Consider the following 16,851-nt stretch of genomic DNA (forward strand, 5'->3'; position numbering starts at 1 on the left):
ATACTATGGTATTTCTATTTTTAATTTTTTGAGGTCCCTCCATACTGTCTTTCATAACAACTGTACCAATTTACATTCCCCCAGTGGTTCCTAAGGGTTTCCTTTTCTCCACATCTTTACCAACACTTATCTCTTGTCTTTTTGATAATATCCATTCTAACAGATGTGAAGTGATATCTCAGCGGTAGTTTTGATTTGATTAGTGATGTTGAGTATCTTTTCATGTACCTGCTGGCCATTTGGGTGTCTTTTTTAGAAAAATATCTGTTCTGTTCCTCTGCCAATATTTATTCAAATTGTTTACTTATTTTTTGCTACTGAGTTGTATGAGTTCCTTACATACTTTGGATATAACCCCTGGTTCGATATATGGTTTGCAAATATTTTCGCCCATTCCTAGGTAGCCTTTATTTTTTCTTTCTTTTCTTTTTTTTTTTTTGCTGTGCAGAAGCTTTTTAGTTTGATGTAGTCCCATGAGTTGCTTTTTACTTTCAAGTACCCATTATTGTCGCAACATTGTGGTAGACTTTATCTTTGAGGTCAGTACTTTTCTTTTTTAAAAGCATTAAATGAGGCTGTGTGCAAATCTTGTTGAAGCTATGCCGCATACCATCTAGAAGAACTTTCAACACAATCCTAATTCACAACCACACCTTGAGGGTCATGACTTCTCAGGGACAGTTGAAAGTTTCTGTATCACGCACCCAAATACTCAGATACATGCACACACACACACAGATGCACAGGCACTCATGCATACACACACACACACGTGCACACAGCATAAATCGAGTACAGCGTGTCACGGGCCTCCAGATTTTGATCAGTCCCCTTCCACCCACCCATGACTCACGGTGTGAATGGTGTGGATGGAGGAAGTAGATACACTCGTTTGCTCCCATTCTTTTCTCTTCTCTCCCTTCCCCAGATGTACACATTTTCACTCACAGAATAAGATGAGTAATAGATTCATTTAAAAGTAAATCTTCATATATATTATGTTAATTTTTAATTAGCTGGTGAATTTAAAATAAATTTTGAAGCGTTTATTTAAAATGAATTCAGCGTAACTTTCTTTGGTTTGAGCCTCACTGATGCTCAGAGGTTATGTTTTAGGTCTAAAGATTAAAAGCAAATGAGGGGGTCATAGGAAAGGCCTGCACAGACAGAGGCAATGTTTGATTTTATTATGATTTAAGACTTAAGGTTATTAAAATGTATTTTTTGTCAATCTGAGTTTCTTTTTCTAAGATATCCCTTACCTCTTTTAGGGAAAAAAAACCCACACAATTACCCTCTATTAAAATAAAGGATCCAATGAAAGTAATTAAGATTTTATTAAAGAAATTTTAATAAACCAATTACTGCTTATGAATATGGATAATCTCAGGGAAAAGAGCCACCCTGTGCCTGAAATAAAAATAAGCTATATTTTAAATATATTTAGTATACATAATTAGTTATTTAAATGTCTTCTCAACTAAACCTACTGTCAAAATTATATTTGGAACAGCAATAATTTTATACTTAAAGGAAAGCTTTTGAATCCATATAATTAAAGGAAAGATGCTACAAAAATTTTATTAGAGATTTTAACCTCAAAGAAATTAGCATATTTTCAACAGGTAAATTGAAATTTGCTAGTGACCATCAACCAAAATACTAAAACATTTTTATGTTACTTTCAGATACGAATAAATGAGGTAGCTCATATAGATACCAAATATCACTGTGAATTCAGTTTATTCCACAGGTTTTTTTCACAAATTGAAATTTTAGCACTACGTTAGCTAATTTAGAATTATCAAGGAGTTAATACAAGATAATTACTCAGATACAACATTGGAGATGAGCCTTCTAATGCTAAATTGACTAATGTCTTTGAGCAGCATAAATTGTTCTCTACTAGCTAAAAGTGGAATTTCTGTAGAGTTATATTATCTGTATTTCTGTGGAGGTTATAGTGTTGTTGAAATAACATTTTGTATTCTCACTTGGACTTATTACTTATAATATCTGCTATTTTATTTTTTTACGTCATGGCTTCATTTGCCTGGAGCACATGTCATCTTACAAAGGTCTATCATCCAGCTATTAATTCTTGTATTTATTCAGCACCTGAATGGTGAGCACCTGATATGTGTCAACGCATATTCTGTGTGTTGTATGTGTTCTGTATGCTATGAACACTCAGGCCTCCTGGTTTCATGTCGTGTCTGGGACCTTGTTGGGGAGGAACAGTGAGGAAATGGCAGAAGTTCAAATAATGGGAAATAGGAGTTAGTGATGAGGTCTCTGCTAAAAATTAAAATACTCTCATAGCAGGTGTCTGGGAAGCTAGTTTAGAGTGATCCAGAAAACTTTCGCTGAGTTTTTGCACCTTTAAGGTACCATGTGAGCAGAAAGAAAGATCAGCCTTGGAAAGCTCTAGAGAAGAATATTCCAGGCTAAGAGAGCCGTAGGTCTAAGAGATCGGAATTTCAAAGGAGCTTGTGTGTTCAAGGAGAAGAAATATGGCCATGATGCCCGCAGCAAAATGACTACAGTTACAGCAATGGAAGGGCCCTGAGGGCAGGGACGTTTTGTTTTCTTCAGTAATGTATCCACAGTATCCCACACGGAACCTGGCACCTAGGTCCTTAATGTGCATGGAGTGACTAAGTGAATGAATGATTCAAGATGAATTTAGAGATTTAGGGAAATGTCTGATCATGAAGCTGTAATAAGAGATTTAACTTTGTTTTAAGCATAGCAATATTTTAAGGGGATGTGTAAGGGCGCCTGAGTGGCTCAGTCGGTTAAGCGTCCGACTTCAGCTCAGGTCACGATCTCACAGTCTGTGAGTTCGAGCCCCACGTCGGGCTCTGTGCTGACAGCTCAGAGCCTGGGGGCTGCTTCAGATTCTGCGTCTCCCTCTCTCTCTGCCCCTTCCCCGCTCATGCTCTGTCTCTCTCTGTCTCAAAAATAAATAAAAACATTAAAAAAATTTTAAAAAAGGGGGACGTGTAGTAGATTGAATGTTGGCCCTCCAAAGAAGTCCATATCCTAAATCTTAGAGCCTGTGAATGTTATCTTAGGTAGTAAAGGGGCTTTACAGATGGGATTAAGTTAAGAATCTTGAGATGGGGAGATTATCCCGGATTACCCAGGTGGGCTCAGGGAGATCACAAGTATCATTATAACAGGGAGGCAGGGAGGTTCAGAATCCCAGAAGGGGATGTGATAATGGATGCTGAGGACGGAGTGATGCAAGCCTCAGGCCAAGGAGCACAGGCAGCCTTTAGAAGTTGAAAAAGACAAGGGAATTCTCCCTTAGAACCTCCAGAAGGAGCGCCGCCCTGCTCATGCATTTTATTTAGCCTTCAGATCTGCAGAATTGTAAGATAATAAATATGCATCATTTTGAGCACCATGTCTGTGGTAACTTGTTACAGCATGAATGGGAAGCTAAGACACTATTATTCCAAATTAAAGCAAGTGGTCATTTAATAAGTTGCAAACATGACGATGGTTACATTCTTAAAAGTCAATCACTTATCAGGCTCACTTCGGCGGCAGCACGTGTACTAAAAAAAAAATCAGCGTTTGTAATCTAAATTAAAATGCACTTTGTATTTAGTTGCAGTATTTAGGTGGATCCTCCTTCCTGTATCTTCTGTTCTCTCACAGCAGATGAAGAGGGTAAGAGAACCAGGGGCTCTAAGTTACGAGAGGGGGAACCAGGAAAAAAGTGTGGTAGAAGGGAAAAAACTGAGCCCAGAGACCGAGACAAAGGAGGGGGAAGAGAAGGGATCCCATGCAGCGTCTGAGTGTCAGGACTCCAGGGATGGCAAGTCTGGGTGGTTCTGGCTCAGGGTCCCACGTGAGACTGTGTCATCTGAAGCCTTACCTGGACCCGGAGGTTCTGCGCCCGAGGCAGTCTCCACGTGGCTGTTGGCTGGAGACCTTGGTTCTTTGCCCCATAGGCCTCTTCAGAGCAGCACTGGAAGATCTTCCCAGCGGGACAGCTGGCTTCCCCTCCAACCAGCAGAAGCCGAGACAGAACTTGGAGGGAGCAGCGGTACCTTTTCTGTGACTGAGTCTCCAAAGCCACCTCCGCCATATTACGTCAGTTAGGGCAAGTCTCTAAGTCCAGTGCTCACTCCCAGCGAGAAGGATTGGGCTCCGGCATTAGAAGGGGATGTCAAAAAAGAGAATAACAAAAATGTTAAGCCAGCACAGAAGGAAGAGGACGGAGTGAAGAGAAATTTAAGCAGAACAATGACTTCTCGTTTCTTTATAGAGAATGCCTAGATATGCCCATTTTTCTCAAGTAATCTCTCTCCCGTCTGCCAGGACTATGGATGTGTGTGTGTAGAGGTGTGTGTGTGTGTGTGTATGTGTGAGTGTGTGTGTGTCTGTCTGTAACAAGACAGCTTTAGAGTTCTGGCTGTTTCCCGCTTTTGACTCCTGTCAGACATGTCAACCTTTATCTCAAATAACCCCCAGAGACCTCTGGTTCTACACTCGAGCGGGTCTATACGTCCAGATAACGTAACCAAAACTCTCTGAATTCCCCTCAAAAGAAATTCTGCCGCATTACGTCCATCTGGCCAAGCCCTCATCGAAACAGAGGAGATAAAAGCTGCCCCCAGTCACAGGTCCAGTGCACCCCTCCCGGGTCAGGAAGCACTTGGGGGTTGCAGATGGGAATTAGTACAGGAAGTTCAGAGGCGGGATCTAGTGCAATGATAAGCTGTCTGGAACATGAAACAAGGATGGAGCCAGTCTGGAAGGTGGGATGAATGGGAACAAGGAAACTTCTGTCCGTGCTAAATGCTGAATCAGGTTACACTAATTAATGAATTAATGAGGAAGGTAATGAAGAGAAGAGCCCAATAAAGAGTTATCTGGGACCATCTCCTGTCCCATCATTCACTTCTTGTCAGATACTAGATTAGGCCTTCACACTTCCTTTGATTTTCCCCTCTTTAGACCTTTTTCCTGGTTGTTAGAAAACAGTAAAGATTGTTTTATTTTTGCAGAATGCCTTTAGATTCTTTTAAATCCATTGCATGTAAAAATGCAGAAGACTTTCTTTTACTAATTAGGTTTTAGAGGAAATGTATTTTAGAGCAAAACATACCACCCATAACAGGAAAAAAATAGTTACAAACAGGGAGGGAGGGAGGCAAACCATAAGAGACTCTTAAATACAGAGAACAAACCGAGGGTTGATGGGGGGCTGGGGGAAGGGCAAAATCGGGGGGGGGGGCATTGAGGAAGACACTTGTTGAGATGAGCAATGGGTATGTTATGTAAGCGATGAATCACGGGAATCTACCCCCCAAACCAAGAGCACACTATATATGCTGTATGTTAGCCAACTTGACAATAAATTATATTTTAAAAAAATACCATCCATATTTTAAAACATATATGCCTCAATTTTCATGTATTGGTATTTTCAAATCGGGATTTAAGAATGAAAAAAATTATATTTTCTGGCTCTATGTGTGTGCATCGTATCCTTAGAAGAACAGACAGAATCCTTGTAATGTGATATTTTTTAAAGTTTTCTTCAGATACTTGGGTAGATATTAATTTCATTGTAATGTGCTTTTTTAAATCTGAACACCTAATTGTTTTATGAGAAAAGAAAATTTTCACAAGACTGCAAATGAATCTATTTTGATTTTCTTTAAAAAAATTTTTTTAATGTTTTATTTATTTTTGAGACAGAGAGAGACAGAGCATGAGCAGGGGAGGGGCAGAGAGTGAGGGAGACACAGAATCCAAAGCAGGCTCGAGGCTCCAAGCTGTCAGCCCAGAGCCCGACGCAAGGCTCGAACTCATGAACCACGAGATCATGACCTGAGCCTAAGCTGGACACTTAACCGACTGAGCCACCCAGGCCCCCCTGTATTTTGATTTTCTAAAATTTGGTAAAATCTCTCTTAATGGACTGAATAAGCAGCTTTATATATTATTTAAAGCAAGATAAATGTATGTGATAATATTGCTAGCATTTCAAATCCGTCCGAATCAGAATGTATTTTTGAGCACCTTCTGTGTACCACTGAGCATTTTTTTGTGTGTACCCAGTCTGCAATTCTAATGGTAATGCAAACATGTGCATAGAAGTTTATAGAAAATGGTCTATATACTAAAGCAGGGTGGGCGAAATCTTTCCATAAAGGGCCACATAATAAATGATTTTGGCTTTATGGGCCATGCAGTCTGTCACAAATATTCAACTCTTCCCTTGTAGGCCACAGACAGTATGTAAATAAACAGGCAGAGCTATGTTCCAATAAAACTTGATTTACCAAAACAAGCCGGCAGGATTTGCCCTTGAGCCAACCCCCTGTGCTAAAGGATTAGTTTATATATACGGGATGGCAAAAACATTTTGTTTCCTTTGCATTTACTTCAGTAAAATTCCCAGCAAATGTTATTTTGAAAGACAACTGAGAGGATTTGTCTCTATAGTCACATTTTTATAGAACTGATTTAAAACTGTTCCTTCAGTTGTTAACAATCAAACATTGTCAACTTTCAGATGAGTATTATTAATGCCCTTGGTAAGTTCAACATGTGCCATGAAAAACTAACAAATTTCAGAAGTACCTGTGTCCTGTTTGTTCTATTCATAACACAGTAGATAAAACGCAATCTCATGTTAAACGTTTATTGAAAGCTTATTAAACAAGTAAGTTGGAAGTTGTGTTTCTAAAAATAAATATTTTATTCTCCATGTCTGCAATGATGATGCATATTTAGATTAGTCTTGAGAAGAAAATACAGTCTTTCATAAAAAATTAGAATATAATTCTGTTTATTTTACCTTCATGTGTTCTGTTTTGAACAACAAAAAAATACTTTAAGAGCATTTTCAGATGTTATAACTTATACGTAGTACGTAGGAACATTTCTAAACTTAATCCTATTTTTAAGATTTCCTTTAAAAATACGTAAGGGGCACCTGGTGGCTCAGTCGGTGAAGCGACCGACTTCAGCTGAGGTCATGATGTTGTAGTTCGTGAGTTCGAGCCCCACGTCAGGCTCTGTGCTACCAGCTCGGAGCCTGGAGCCTGCTTCAGATTCTGTGTCTCCCTCTCTCTCTGCCCCTCCCTTGCTCACACTCTGTCTTTCTCTTTCTCTCTCAGAAATAAACATCAAGAATTGTTAATAAAAATATTTGAAACCCTAAAACATTCCATCTGTCCTAAAACTTTAGCTTTTTCTCTGCCTACATTACTTTCTGTTCTAGTCTGTCCTCTGCGGACATGCCCTCTGCTCTCTACTGCTCCCTGTTCTCTGCGTCCTCCACGAGCATTGCCTTCTGAGAAAAACTGACAAAGCTGTCACAAGTGACAGTGAATTTAAATTCCTTGTTGAGCATCAGACCTGATGCTGGACTCTCATAAGGTCCTGCGTGTTGGTGGCCGTTTCTAAATGGAGGCCGCATCAATCAAACTGTCCATATGTGCGTATTGAGGTCTTGGATAAAACAAGGATGTCCTGCTAGTTCGTAGCTCAGATAACTTTCACAATTCTTTTGTCTTGGTTCGATTTTTGGATACGTAGGCCTGCTGTATTAAAAGTGAACAGAAGCCTGGTTGGTATCCATAGTTCAAATCAGACCTCACCCTCTTCGAGATGGAACGAAGACGATGGTGTCACAAGTCTTATGCCCGCTTGTCAGATTTTCACAGCAGCCCTTTAATGGGTTCTCAGAGATGTTCTAAAATCAAGGGTGCGCTCTAGGTCGTGCGTTCACACTCTCTAAGTCCGCCTTGCCCTTGACTTTAACTTGATTAGGGAAAACGGTTTTGAGATGAGAAAAAAGAGTGGCCATCCAAAAGCTCTGTTTGTGTGTATCTTGCAGGAGTCCTTTGGAACCTCTCGTCTTGTGACGCCCTCAAGATGCCAATCATCCAGGACACCCTGGCAGTGTTGACCAATGCCGTGATTATCCCCCATTCGGGCTGGGAAAATTCACCACTCCAGGATGATCGGAAAATACAGCTGCATTCCTCACAGGTGCTGCGAAATGCGACCGGATGCCTAAGGTGAGTGGCACCCTTGCTGCCTCCCGCTGCTGCCATATGCTTTCTGCTTCTGCAGTTTTCATTGCTGCTTTACTGAGGATCAGAGCGTCCCAGAAAGATGAATGTTGACATGGTGAAGAAGGGTAAGAGGCTAGCAAAAATCATTTCTAATGAGGTACTGACGAGGTGTAGGCATCTTCTTCTATAAGTCTTTTATTTAACATGTTTTCTTGAGTCTTGGGCAAAAAATAAACATTTTCATTCCAACCAAAAGTAATTAGTTTTCTTTGATTAAAAACAATAGTTCACAGTAGTTTCTTTCCCATGTTATAGTATACCATGCGTATAGAATAACCAGGCAGGCCAGTTGGTGGGGGGAGAGTCTATGACATATACGTAGGGAGCTAATTAAGTGGCATCACTAATTTTGGTTTTCATTTTTAAAAGTTTGTCTGTGTGACTACCGGAGCCCATAATGCTTAGAGATAACTTTTTAACAAAGCCTATTGTATGAAATGTTTTTTTTTTTAAATAATGAAAGCAGCAAATACATTCTAGTTCTCTCTCAGTGCCTTTTTACAAAAATCATCCCCCAGAAATCTCTTGAGATGTCTTACAATCACCTTAATTTTTGTTTAACTTTTGCTCTTAGAAAAGAATGTAATAATCAGGATACAGTTTTTCCAAACTCGGGCAACTGTGCCCCCAAGGATGCTGTCTTTGGTACCAAAGTTGCAAATCTCTGCTAGATAAACTTAATGATGACGTGGGAGTACCAGAGCAACCCACGGTACCCAGTCAAATGATCTGTATTTCAGACATAAAATGTACAGGTTTGTTTTAGCTGAGCTGCCTCAAAGCTGTCATCTTGCCTGCAATGGATTGGTTTCCAGGGGCAAAAACTGGTCTCTACTGAGAAGGAACAAAATCACCTTGGTGACATTAATAATAATTATCTCATGAATATGTATAGCAATGCTCTGGGCCTCCAGTCTTGAGAGGGGTGGTGCGTTGGTGTAAATGTGTGTGTGTAGAGGGAGATAAAGCGAGTCTACCTCCATAAATATCGACATACATTCGCAGACAGGAATAGGAAATCCTCTAACGATCTTGCTGTTCCTCAAGGTCACGAAATAATGATCTTTTGACATGATTTCTCTGGCTAAGCTTTACCATAAGCCAAATTTACAGTTCTCCAAAACTCCCTGTTGAGACATTCATTCTATAACCTCTTACATTCTGTTATCCTTCAGAAAACTCCTGCCCCACCGGAAGAAATATAACTCCTTCCCAAAGCTAAAGCTGTAAGCCACTTCCAACTTTTTATACCTGATTTTTCTAGTCCAGTTATTTTCAACTATTGTGGGTCGTTTTTTCCCTTCTTAGCATCTTTGACTTAAAGAGTGTCATTGTTCCTAATAAGGATCATGGAAGAAGTGCCTCGGAATCAATTGTAGACGTATGGTCAGTAAAGACTTGGTGAACTCCGTCAGGTAAAATTCTCTCTGAATGATACAGTAACACAATTCTACATTCAAGATGTTAGACTTATGGATGTGGGCCACCTCCATTAAGAGCATACCTTCAGCACCATTTGATCAAAAGTCAGATGAGGAAGCTAGACCATGTAGGTTCACGGGGCTGCTTCGTAAGTCATCTGGCTGAGTTGAGCATCTGGGATGTGACGCAGAGTGAAGATAGGTCAGATCGGGATCAGATCAGAGAAACTATCCATCCCTCTCGGTTCACACATACAGCGGGTTGGCCGTGTGCTGCTTACACTGAATATGGCCGGGAGCAAACACATCATAGGAAGCAAAAAGGGGGACATCTGATTTAGAAAGAATTTCCTGTAGTCAAATTGGGTTTCCTTAGTCAAGATGCAACCAGGTTTAAGGGTTTTCCCACTTTTCTGAGTTTATCATGTAATTGGCAAAGCAAAACGCGACAATATATGGTAAATACTTAATTTCCCCCTTATTTCATCAAACCCCTGCCTTTCTACAGGAAAATAATAATTTGTCCTCTCTTATTTAAATGTGTTTGTGAATCATTCCACATGGATGAGCAGGTTGAGCTGAGAGAGGAAGAAAATAGCCTTGGGAAGGGGCGAAAATGAATTTACCAAAGGCTCAGTGGACAAAGTTCAAGAAATTCCAACTAACATTTGACACGTAACTTACAACCAGTGTTGGCACACCAGAACAGTCACGAATGTTTTTAGCATGATGGAAGATTCTAGATTTTAATTGTTGAGGTTATATGCATTCTTGATTTTTCCAAGAAAGCCTGGCTTTTTATTTATGTTAAAGAAATTACTTTGTACGCTATTCCTGCCTTTCAGCAGTGTCAACCATGAGCATTTACTGAGTGTCTGCTGTTTGCCAGAGAGGGATCAGGGAGGCAGAAATAAACAAGGCTCAGCAAAAGCCCCCTGGGAACTGCAGAAATGATTCGAATATACTCCTTAAAATGTATATGAACAACCAGATTGTCTCAGTTTATAAATCATATCTGGACTTGTACCTTTGCAAAGAACATTTTCTTCTATCAAAATATTTAGAAAGAATTTGATGCTTTGGTGCTTCTAAAAGCAAAAAAAGGAAAAACTCAGCAATTGTTGTTGTCATTTTCATGGACTAAATTTATATTGCATATAAAAACGATACAGTGAATTTTCACAGCAAAAAAGATATAGGAAGTTTGTGTAACATTTGCATAATTTGATCTGGTGTATTAATTTATAGCTTTGGTTTTGAAAGTTGCCTGAATTGTATAAAAATGCCAAATTTACATGTTAGAATTATTTTGCAATGTGTCATGACCACTGCTATCATATTCCATGAAATCTGGCTAGAACGTTCAGTATATGTTTCAGGAACTTGTTTAGTTGGTAAGAAAGAGCCAGCTGCATTTGGCCAACAAAATGCACCTGTCCGCACGTGGGTGCATAAGGAATTCGATGTAAGTGGGGTCTAAGTTGGCATACACCACGTTAAGTGTCACAACGGGCAGATAATACTTCAGTTCATTTCATGTGATTTATGGATATTTCACTGCAAAGGCAAAGAAAATTAGTAACCTTAAAAAATAATGTAAAATATGCACAAAAGATTTCTTACTGTCTTCCTGTTTTAGATCTTATTCTTTGTTAGGGAATCATTTTTAAAACTAAGCCATTGTTGGGGCGCCTGGGTGGCTCAGTCGGTTAGGCGGCCGACTTCGGCTCAGGTCATGATCTCACGGTCTGTGAGTTCGAGCCCTGCGTCAGGCTCTGTGCTGACAGCTCAGAGCCTGGAGCCTGTTTCAGATTCTGTGTCTCCCTCTCTGTCTGCCCCTCCCCTGTTCACACTCTGTCTCTCTCTGTCTCAAAAATAAATAAACGTTAAAAAAAAAAATTTTTAAACTAAGGCATTGTTGAGGACCATCCGATTATATTAAGATTTTTTTCAGTTATTTGCCTTTATAGAGTTCAACTTCTAGAAACCCTCCACAACCTTTTAAGGATCAGGAGTTCCATATAATTCAGTCCTTTTCATAATTATACATTTTATAAACTTATTTTGAGAGTGTGATTTTCCCATTACCATTCATTATCAAACAACACTTGGAATTAAAAAAAAAAATTACAAGTAGCAAGGCACATGACTCACTGTTTAAGTATTTTTGATATGTGGGATGTCAGTTAAATTTAATTCAGCTATCTGCCCTCGGGTGATATTTTCCCTGATACTGAGTTGGAATGGAAACTCTCCTTTCTCATGAATTCTTGAGAAATTGAAGAATGGAGCTGTGTGAGTGCGTGTGCGTGTGCGTTCGTTCATTCCGAGGTTTGACCTGGCAACATGTTTATCGGATAATTTTATACATTGTCGATAGAGATAAGGTTTTGACTTTGAAAATGAACATTTTGATTCATAAAATCCCCATCTTCCAGGGACCAGAAACTTCTACTTCGAATACATTGTTTATTCTCGTATTTATTATAAGTTCAATAGCCTATGGTCAATTGGTCGGGAAGCCAGTACCTGCACTCACATCCTGACTCCCGGGCCAGCCTGCTCCCGCTGTGCCACACAGAGAGGAAATACAATGTCCTGTGAAGTGCCAGGAGCACATCTGTGCTCAGAGCCTCACAACCCACTGAGCACCCAGTTGGCGGATGGACTCGCTCTCCTTTGTGTTGGCTCCTTTAATTTGCTTCTGGACATCCACTGAATGGCATCATCTCAGCCAACACCCATCCAAATTACCAACTGTCTTCCTCCTCCTTCTCCTTTCCTACTTCCCATTCTTCCCTCCCAAGGCTGCCAGTATGGAGTGGGAAGCAACATGGACAGTTAGTCATGGAGCCTCACGTCAGCCCCTTCCCGCCACCTCCACCTTAAATCTTAATTTAGGCAATTAGTCAGAGCAATGGATGCCTTTTTTAAAAACATAAGACTGTATTTTAAGACATACCCTAGAAAACAAGGTTGACATTATTTTCCCAGTACTCAGGCTCCTTCATTCTTTTACTGATGGCTTGATTCTCTTTTACTGATGGCCCCACTCTTTTTCCAGGATAGTATTTCCTAACCTGGGTGGCCTTTGACCCCAGTAGGAGCTTTGATGGTGGGTAAAAGTACATTTATCGGGTCACTGATGGAGAGCAGTGTTCTTAATTTTTGTTCCTAGCAGGATTCAAATTTGTTTGTGTCATTTCGGAGTGGGAAGCCGAGGTTAGGCATTTAAGTAATTGCTATTCTAAAAGACATCATCTTTTCATTTTTCAGAAAGAAAAAAATATATTATAAATGCAAATTGTACCACTCTTAAATGTTCCAAAGCCTATCAGAGTGAAATTTAAGGTGGGGAGGAGGGGCGGGGAAAGCCTATGCCTTCCTAAGCTAAAATCTGGACCGCTAACACTGTTCAAACGTTAGATAATTGTATACATTCTTAATAAACTCTGTCCAGCTTCTCAAGACTTCTCTTTGGCGGCAGATGTACCGATACCTAGTGGTATCCACACGCCCCACCAGCCTGCAGCAGGGGCCATACTCATGGGGAGTGTTCTAAAGAGAAGAGACTCTTGCCTTTGCCTTCTCTCAAAAGGTACGGTAAATCTTCACAGAAAGATGTCATATCATGTTGACATAGCAAAAATTTAAGCACATATGACATATAAAATGAAAAGTTAATGCCCTTAGTCCTTTTCCATTTAAAATTCATTTTGGGGTAGGAAATGGAATTTTTCAAAAGCAGATCTCTATTTGTTCCTGAAGTATCCATCTGTCACTGAGGAAAGAGGATAGAAATGGAAAAAAAAAATCTCTTAAATTTTGTTGAAGGAGCGAGTTGATAAGAATGATGGCGGCTAGATTGTGGGGCTCATGGCGGCCGGTGATTAGTGGGGGTCGGACTGCGTCTCTGCCAGCATCCTTCTTCCAGCCCCCACCCTGGACACACACTAACGCTCCCCCTCTTCCTTGCTCCTTCCTCTTTTATGATGTTTGTCTTTTGCTCCAATACTGCCCAATTTAAGCTTTACTGTTTGATAAAAACCATTTTCAAATATGGCCTAAAGTGAATGCGGTAAAACGTTAGGTATGGCTTAGGTCGTAAGTATGCATGAAGCTGTTGGATTAGCTTTTTCTTCACTTGATGATGAAGGAGTCCTCCAGGAAATGGCTTTCCTTTGGCCTAAGTTAGGCAAGTCGGACCTTGAAAGAGATTCAGTTCTGCGTGAGGATTGTTTCATTGTACCGCATATAATCAAATACTTTTCCTAACTTGGGCCGAAATGATCAGCTTCAACTATAACGTGTATTGCCCAACCACAGCCTGGTTGCTGAAAAGTGAAGGTCAGACTGGCCCCACCCGAGGACAAGCTCGTTGTAGCTGAGATCGTTGTAATGGGTTAAATAAGTGTGTCCCCCCCCGCCACCAAAAGCTATGTCTACCAGGAACCTCAGAATGTGACCCTATTTGGAAATAGGGTCTTTGCAGGTAAAACTATTTAAATTAAGATGAGGTCATACTGAATTAGGGTGGGCCTGAATCCAATGGATGGTGTTTGTTTGTTTGTTTGTTTGTTTTATTTAATTTGAAGTTGAGAGAGAGAGCACGCGTGCTGGGGAGGGGCAGAGAGAGAGGGACAGAGAGAATCCCAAACCAGCTCCACACTGTCAGCACAGAGCCTGACAAGGGGCTTGAACTCATGAACTGCAAGGTCATGACCTGAGCTGAAATCAAGAGTCGGGCACTTAACTGACTGAGCCACCCACGTGCCCCGATGGTGTCTTCATAAGAGGACATAGACACAGAGGAGGAGGCCACGTGAAGACAGAGGCAGAGATTGAGGCGATACAGGGAAAAGCCAAGGACTTTCGAGCATGGCTGAAAGCCATGAGAAATGAGAAAAACGCAAAGAAGGGTTCTTCCCCAGAGTCTTCAAGAGGGAGCATGGCCCTGCTGACGCCTTGATTTTGGACTTCTAACCTCTCAAACTGTGATAGAAAAAGTTTCTGTTGTGTTAAGCCCCACGCCCCATGCCCAGTGTGGGTGGTACCTTATTCTGGCACCATCAGAACCTCTACAGTCACACTAGTAAGTAACCAGAGGGGGCCTACAAATCCAGGGAGCCACCAGAGAACACAGCCAAGGGAGGGGGAAATGATAGCTGACTCCCAGACACTGCCTGTCCCCACACAGTGTTCAGGCACAAGAACAAACTCCCCAGATAGGGAGCTGTTTGTTCTCTAGCCCATCTTCCTCCATAGCTCAGGTGCAAGGCCAGACATCCCTGGGACGGGACTGGGCTCTGCCCAGCCTCAGCCAAAGAAGGATCGCATGCACCCTCTGGACTGGGTAGACGCGAAACACGTGGATCTGGTTTTTGTGTTTTCTGCTCCTATTTATGGACCAACTTCCCGTTTCCTCCAACCTTTAAACTACCTTCTGAAAGTTGTGTGGGTTATTCTAGGAGCCAGGAGCCATTCTAGGTTTTTCAGGCAGGGCACATGACATTTAGGGATCGTTTAAGGAAGTTGGCTCCAGCAGCTGGGGACAGGATGAATGCTTTCTGCATCTCGCGTGAAACATGACTGTATTTCCCATTTAAAATACCAGAGATCAATATCCTAAAGATCCCTGTCATGGCCATTATCATCATTTCAGAGTGAACTGTAGGTGAGGCCTCGCCAAGCGTCCTTTTTTACCATTTAATCTGCCGGCTCAATAAGACAACTCCGTTCCAATACTGTTTGGCTGTGTTACGTTTTGTCATGCATAGTTAGGACTTTATCTCCAGCCGAAGTATTCGCATAAGGCTAGCTTTGCTAACTTCCACAGCTCATTTCCTAGAGCCGCTGAGTCATTTATTTATTTTTACTATTCTGTTCCCACTTCAACATCTTGTCCTGAAGGACAACAATATGCAACCCTAATTTTTCCATCTATCTTTGTGCACACGAGAATGTTATTAAGCCCATCAAAGGAGCTGCACTGAGCCTTTGCTTATGAGTATAATTAAACTCAGACCCTCGATTGGTCACTTTAACCCATCTAATGGATGAGCACTTGGTCCCATGGGTCCACTCATTCTGGAGTGACCTTGAGAAAACCCGTTCACCAAGTAACACTACTGATAACCACACTCTGGCTGGAAAGCTCCAAGGACATTTATTTTATTTGGTTTACCCCTGGCATTAGCCATAGGTAAGAGGAGGAATTATTATGACTTTTAAGCTAGGTTCAGTTGGTTGCCAATATTATTCAACCATTAAAAAGAATGGTTTTGTCGCCGTGACTTGCTCATTCCGTAACTGAAAGCAGGTACCTCCCACGCCCCTTCACCCATTTTGCCCATCCCCCCACACCCACCCTTCTCACAACCATCAGTTTGTTCTCTGTATTTACGAGCTGGTTTCTGGTGTTCTTGACTTGTTTGTTTAGATTCCACACGTAAGTGCAATCATACGGCATTTGTTTTTCACTGTCTGACTTACTTCAGCATAGTGTATGTAGTAAAAAAAATTTTTAAAAATCTGTTTTAAAAAGTGTTTCTTTTATTTTTTTAAGTTTATTTATTTATTTTGAGAAAGACAGAGCAAGCAGGGGAGGAGCAGAGAGGAGAGAGAGAATCCCAAGCAGGTTCTGCACTGTCAGTGTAGAGCCTGATGAGGGGCTCGAACCCACGAACTGCAAGATCATGACTTGAGCCGAAACCAAGAGTCAGACACTCAACCAACTGAGCCACCCAGGTGCCCCAGTTTTTTTTTTTAAGTCTTGTATAATGAGTTCTAGATTAATCTTGTGTTGCAGCTGAACTGAGCACTCTTTATCCAGGGACTTAAAACAGGAATGACGTAGACTGTATGGATGCTATGAAGAGAGGAGAGCCACTCACCCACTCACGCCTGGTGTTCCCATACCTGGCCCCAAAGCAGAGGCTATTCCTCACCTGAGCAGCTCTCCACTTCCGATCCCTGGGTCTATCACGGATGCAAAGTGAATGGTTTTGTTGAGTCATGACTCAGCAATGAAGGTCTTCTTTGAAGGAAGGGAACAAGTTGGGTGGCCGAAAAGGTTTGGAGTATTAGGGCCCCATCAGAGAGGACAATTGGGCTACCCACCTCAGCAGCTCCCTTGGTGACGAGGGCTCCCACCTCCCATGGAGCACCCCAGCTTTCTAGCTCACTCCGTGTCACCCAATCAGGGAAGTTCATACTTTATTACTTTATAATAATAGATCTATATGCTATTAATAGGTTTTAACAAGTTTATACAGTATTACCTTGCTGGGGCTTTTGTAACAAAATGCCACAGACTGGGC

General features: G+C 41.2%; 1 protein-coding gene across 4 annotated transcripts in view; it reads left to right on the forward strand.

The window, feature by feature from the left end:
- Window positions 1–16,851, forward strand: part of CTNND2 (catenin delta 2) — a 931,760-nt gene that overhangs the window by 758,823 nt on the left and 156,086 nt on the right. For all 4 annotated transcript variants that reach the window (XM_042997513.1, XM_042997503.1, XM_042997520.1 and 1 more), the window contains one exon: window positions 7,871–8,054. In XM_042997513.1, the coding sequence (XP_042853447.1) occupies window positions 7,871–8,054 (184 nt within the window). The remainder of the gene's footprint in view (window positions 1–7,870; window positions 8,055–16,851) is intronic.

This window comes from Panthera tigris, chromosome A1, assembly GCF_018350195.1.
Source record: "Panthera tigris isolate Pti1 chromosome A1, P.tigris_Pti1_mat1.1, whole genome shotgun sequence".
Classification (NCBI taxonomy): Eukaryota; Metazoa; Chordata; class Mammalia; order Carnivora; family Felidae; genus Panthera; species Panthera tigris.